This window comes from Lagenorhynchus albirostris, chromosome 13 (assembly GCF_949774975.1).
Source record: "Lagenorhynchus albirostris chromosome 13, mLagAlb1.1, whole genome shotgun sequence".
In the NCBI taxonomy this organism is placed as follows: domain Eukaryota; kingdom Metazoa; phylum Chordata; class Mammalia; order Artiodactyla; family Delphinidae; genus Lagenorhynchus; species Lagenorhynchus albirostris.
The window spans coordinates 30,225,339-30,231,338 of record NC_083107.1 but is presented as its reverse complement, the minus strand read 5'-3'; the positions used below and the strand labels follow the sequence as shown (position 1 = coordinate 30,231,338).

The 6,000-nt window shown below is 45.5% G+C and overlaps 1 protein-coding gene across 1 annotated transcript in view; it reads left to right on the top strand.

The window, feature by feature from the left end:
- The first annotated feature begins 3,063 nt into the window (after positions 1-3,063).
- Positions 3,064-6,000, top strand: part of ANXA4 (annexin A4) — a 39,828-nt gene continuing 36,891 nt past the window's right edge. Inside the window, exons 1-2 of the mRNA XM_060169477.1 lie at positions 3,064-3,336; positions 3,423-3,510. Coding sequence (XP_060025460.1) covers positions 3,334-3,336; positions 3,423-3,510 — 91 coding nt within the window. The 5' untranslated portion in view covers positions 3,064-3,333. The remainder of the gene's footprint in view (positions 3,337-3,422; positions 3,511-6,000) is intronic.

Sequence of the window (6,000 nt, the reverse complement as noted above, 5' to 3'; positions counted from 1 at the left end):
AATTAGTGGCTTCCTCATCTTGCTTTAATTAATTACAATTAATTAATTCATTGTAATGACAGTATTTCCAAACAAGGGCACATTCTGAGGTACTGGGGGTTAGGACTTCAACATATCTTTCTTTGGGGATGCAATTCGGTGCGATTGATCTCTTTGCCTTTTATGGACACTGTGAATCTCATTATTGATTACAGTTCCCTCTTGTTTGGCTTCTAGACAGAGAAATCTGTGGCTCATGTCGAATAATTACACAGGCCCTTAAGGTCTCCGTTTCCGTTTCCTTTCTACCCCCTTCTTTACTGTAATTTTCTATGCTTTGTGGCCTGTCACTGAGCTTCTTCATCTATTTATCTTTTGTATTGAATTATGTTTCTCTTTGCTGCCTCACGTACATAAATAACATTAATAAATTAGTCAATAGATTAGAAATACTCAGGGCACCTCGATCTTAATCAGTATATTATCTCTAAGTCATAAGTCAACTGAATGGTACCTACTGGTTACTAACCCATGTTTTGCTTGTTGATGTTTTTAATTTGTAGTCTGTATTTGCAGAGGGTCTGATTCACTAACTTTTTTTTGTTTGGTTGGTTTGGTTTTTTGTCTTTTTGCGTTACGCGGGCCTCTCACTGTTGTGGCCTCTCCCACTGCAGAGCACAGGCTCCGGACGCGCAGGCTCAGCGGCCATGGCTCACGGGCCCAGCCGCTCCGCGGCATGTGGGATTTTCCCGGACCGGGGCATGAACCTGTGTCCCCTGCATCGGCAGGCGGACTCTCAACCACTGCGCCACCAGGGAAGCCCAGATTCACTAACTTTTTGTCCCTTGTATGCATCAGAGTATTTCTCACTTTAAGGCATGCTGGTCGTTTCCGGTGATGCTAATCCTCATCTCCAGTGTCTAGACTGCCGTCTCCTCCTTGTGACTTCCCATCCTTCCCTCTGCCACTTGGTCAGGCTTCTGTCCCCTCCATTCCACTGCAGAAGCCTTTGTCAGGATCACCAGGACCTTCCGTGTTGCCCAATCTGACCATCCCTTCTGTGTCCTCTACTCACACCTACCTTAGCAGGCACTGACATCTTCCTCCTTCCTCAGCCTCTGGACAACACACAGTCCTGGTTTTCTTTATACATCAAGGACCAGTCCTTCGTGGTTATCCATTCCGGTCCTTCTCTGCTGGAGAGGCCCAGGCTTGTCCTAGGACCCCTGTTCTTCACTTTCTCCCTAGGTCATTTCGTCCAATACCATCCAAACGCTGATGTGTCCTGAATTTATTACTCTAGACTTGCCCTCTAGATTTACATTGTATAACCAGCCATCCTTTTGACAACTCCACTTGGATGTTTAATGGACATCCCAAACTTAACATTTTGAAAATAGAACTTCTGAATCCCACTCCCCACTGCCATCCCAAATCTGGTAGTCCTCCAGCATTCCCCATCTGGGTAGAGGATGCCACTCTCTGCTTGGCTGCTCAGGGAAAAAGATTTAGAGTTACACTTACTTCTTTTCTTTCCTCACCTCCCACATCAGTCCATTGGCAAGTTCTGCCGCCTTTGCTCCAAAACATGTGCTGAGTCTGTCTGTCTCTTTCCATTTTTACTGTTTCACCCTCGTCTACCATCATATCCCTGGATCATGGCCCAGATTCTCAACTGGTCTCTGTATCTCCCTACAGCAGCCCAAGTGATCTTTTTAACGTGTAAATCAGATCATCTCGTCCATCCCTTTGCTGAAAACCTGCCAGTGCCTCCTACTGCATTTAGAATAAAACAGAAACTCCTCACTGGCTTGTGAAGGTTCTTGTTCTGCCCTTGAAACCTCTCTGATTTTCTTTCTTTTTCATTTTTAAAGTTTTTATTATGGAAAAAGGTGAACACATACAAAAGTAGACCAAATATTAAAAAGAACCCCTTTGTACCTATAATTATTATTAACTCATGGTCAGTAACTATTATATTACATAATAATAACTCAGTAATTATTAACTCATGGTCAGCCTTGTTTCTTCTTTACCTCCACTTACTTCCCCCAACCCGTTATTTTGAAGCAAATTCTAGACATCTTATCCTCTCATCTATAAACTCTTTCAGTGTGTATAAGATTCAGACTCTTAAAAAAATAAAATATAACCACAATACCATTATCATACCTAAAACCGTTAACACTAGTTGCTTAATGGCATCAAATATCAAGTCAGTGTTCAATGTCCAACTGTCTCATAAATGTCATTTTTTTTTAGTGTTTGATTCAGGATCCCAATAAGTTCACCCATTATGATTATTGATGTGCATTTTTAATCTCTTTTAAGCTATATTTCCCCTCCATCTCTCTCTCTCTCTTTTTTTTAAAAGAAATTATTTAATTTAATTTATTTATTTTTGGCTGCATTGGGTCTTCATTGCTGTGCGCGGGCTTCCTCTAGTTGCGGCGAGCGGGGGCTACTCTTCATTGCGGTGCACGGGCTTCTCATTGCAGTGGCTTCTCTTGTTGCAGAGCACGGGCTCTAGGCGTGTGGGCTTCAGTAGTTGTGGCACGTGCGCTCAGTAGTTGTGGCTCGTGGGCTCTAGAGCGCAGGCTCAGTAGTTGTGGCTCACGGGCTTAGTTGCTCCACGGCATGTAGGATCTTCCCGGACCAGGACTCGAACCCGTGTCCCCTGCATTGGCAGGCGGATTCTTAACCACTGCGCCACCAGGGAAGTCCCTCCATCTCTCTCTTTTCTAATTATCCTTGCAGTTTATTTGTTGAAGAAACTAGATCGTCCATCAAGTAGTGTTTCTCACAGTCTGGATTGTGCTGGTTACAGCCCTGTGGGGTGGGTTAACATTTTCCTCTTTCCTCTTTCTCCTATTTACCATAAATTGGTATTTGGCCTTAGAGGCTTGATTGAATTCAGGTTTGATTTTCCCCTTTCAGGGGAGACAAGATTACTTTGTAGGTAACGGTGTAACTTATCTTACCACTCCCCAGCTTGCCCACCAACTCAAGCCACACTGGCCTCTGTCCCACTCCTCCCCCAGAAGGCAGCTCCAGCCTCAGTGCCTTTGTCTCAGCTGTTTCCTCTACCTGTAACACTTTCCCCTGATCTTTGCACAGTCAGCTGTTTCCTGTCACTCAGACCTCAGCCTGAATGTCACTCCTCAGAGCAGCCCCTCCAGGACCTCTCTGTCTGCCCTGTAGCCCTTCTCACCACCGGCCGCCTGGTGGAATATTTGTTTGTTGGCTCGTTTACTGTCTGCTTCCTGCTGAACTTGAACATCAGCTCCAGGGGAGCAAGAGCCTCATCTCCCACAGTCACTGCCGTATCCCAGCACCTGGAAGAGTGTCTGGCCCATGGTGGGTGCTCAGCAAACTTGCTGTGTGAGATGGCGTCATGCTGGTGAGAAGTGCCTCTCAGTCACCATCTTCCTCTGTGCACTCAGGCAGCCAAGGGAGGCACCGTCAAAGCTGCTTCAGGCTTCAGTGCCACTGAAGATGCCCAGACCCTGAGGAAGGCCATGAAAGGTCTCGGTAAGTGTCCCACTGGAGGTAAACACCCCTCATGTGCTGTGCATGACAGAGTCACCCAGAGGGTGCTGTGTCCACAGGCAACTGTGAGTACGTCTCAGGCTAAGAAAACACAATGGGAACAAGTTGACTTTTCAAGGCAAACTAGACGGGAGGGTTTTTTACTAAGAATTTTAAATGTTATGAACTCATTCTGGACCTCCCTGATAATTTAAATCTGTTTTACATTCCGGTATTATGAATCTATATATCAGATTTGAGAAATGTATTTGTTTTCCAGTTAACCCATGTATGCATGTCGTGCCAGAAGGTTTACAAAGCACTTTGACAAACATTATCTGAACGAGTACGTGCAACAATCCTGTGATGTAGTGAAAGCAGCTGGTCCTATTGTTATTTTCGCCCCATTTTACAGATGTGAAACTGAGACTCAGAGAAGTAACATAGGAAGGCACAGAGTAAGTGGAACTGAGTCATGAGTCACACTCAGCAGAGCCTGCCAGCTCTAAGTCCATGTTCTTTCCCTTGAGTCAGCCCCCCGCCTGTTGCTGCTGTAATACGCACAGCTAGGCCAGTACCCCCGTGGAGCATGTGGGATTTTAGGTGAGAAGGCTGTGTGTACGTGACCAGAAGGGCTTGTCTTCCAGTGCACCACCCTCTGGTAGCTCCCGTGGGCAAAGGCTTCCCACTGGGTGGGCACAGCCATGCCCGGGCACTGCAGGCTATGCTGACTTAGACCCTGCCTCCAAACTTGCCTGAGTGGACATTTGGCCAGAGAAGTGCTCTCGGTTTCATAGCTGCCATTTAGAATCTCCTCAAGATTTGGATAAAAACTTTGACCATGAGGCATTATTTCCCAGTTTTTCTATCCAAGAAGAATTCATCTTAGCCCCAATGCTACTAACAGGAACAATAATAGTGAGCATTTATTAAGCTCTACTGTGTGTCAGGCACAATGTGTTACATAGATTATGTTTTAATTCTGACAGCAGCTTGTTTAACTAATGAGAAAGTTGAGGTTTAGGGAGATGAGCTAACTTGCCTGAGGTGTCTGGGGTTGTACGTGTCAGGATTCTAGGCAATTCCAGGCAGTCCGACTCCAGAGCCGGAACTCAAGCCACTGCGCTGTGCTGCTGCCCACCTCTGAACAGGACATTACCCTGAATCTATCATTTTCCCTTTTTATAAATAAAATGGAAAAGGTACTCGGCCCACCCTTTTTTTCAGGTGTATCCTAATTCTTTGGTGGATAGCAAGAACACCATAATTCAGAACGTAGACCACATGGCATTCAGAATTCTCAGAGTCAGGAGGCATTGGATACAACAAACCATTTTCAGTGCTCGCTGTGTGGGCCAGTGAAGGTTAGAGGAGACAAGGACTATAAACCTAGTCCTGTGGTTCAATCGTCCACGGATGCTAGGCAGCCAAGGCATGCGCAGAAACATGATCGGTTCATAATATGATAGCAACAGGAGGGGCACAAGTAAGATCCCATTAGGAGTCAGAGAGGTCACATGTCATTTGAGAGCATCAGGCAACACTTCTTGGAGGATGTAGAAATTGAGATGGGCCTTGGGAGAGGAGTTAAATTTATTCAGTAAGTAAGTAAATAGATAAGAGAGAATGGGTTTCAGGTGAACGGAACAGTGTGAGCAAAGGCATGGGATGAGTGTGAGCATTGCCCTGTTTTGCATTTTAGCTGAGGCACTTAGCTGCAGGCCATGTAAATACATGGCTTGCAGCAGGATGTACTTACAAAGCAGGAGTTGACTTTTTAGGTGACTTCTGGGAAGGCAGGTACCATGGGGCGGGTTCTGAGGATGCTACTGACATGGGAGGATGACCCAGAGGCATTGTCCAGGAAACAGCAAATGCCAGAATCAGGATGCTAGATGGAGGGGGTTAGGGAGACCTAAGCCCATAGACTGGTAATGAAGGAGGTCAGGAGAAAGGAGTGCAGTGTAGTTGGGTCAAGTACAGGAATTCAGGAGCTAAGTCTCTGGATTTGGCTGCCTGTAACTTTTTATGTGGATATTTACAATAGTGAATGGGCTATGGTGGAGAGTCCCAAATGTCAGACAGCAGTGCAGATAGTAAATCCAGCAAATGGTGGGGAGCCATCGTGTATCTGAGCAGGGGAGGGACACTGTGAGAGTTTGTCGTTTTAGGAAAAGGAATCTGGCAAGACGTTGGAAAGACCAATTAGGAAGTGAGACTACTACTTAGCAGACTTTAAGTTGTCTAAGAAGAAACCCTGAACTGAAGTGGTTGTCATAGGAATTAAAAAGAGGGGTCAGATACAAAAAGGGTTTTAGAGCTAGATTTTTCATGACTTGACAGGAAATCTGAATGTGAAGGAAGAGAGCAGGTAAAATAATCAAAGCTATTTTGAGGGTTCAAGCCTGACAGACCGGAAGAGTGGTGGTGCCTTTCACAGAAACTGGTTAAAAAAGCAAAAGGCAATGAACCTTCTCCCACCAGCTGAGAGTT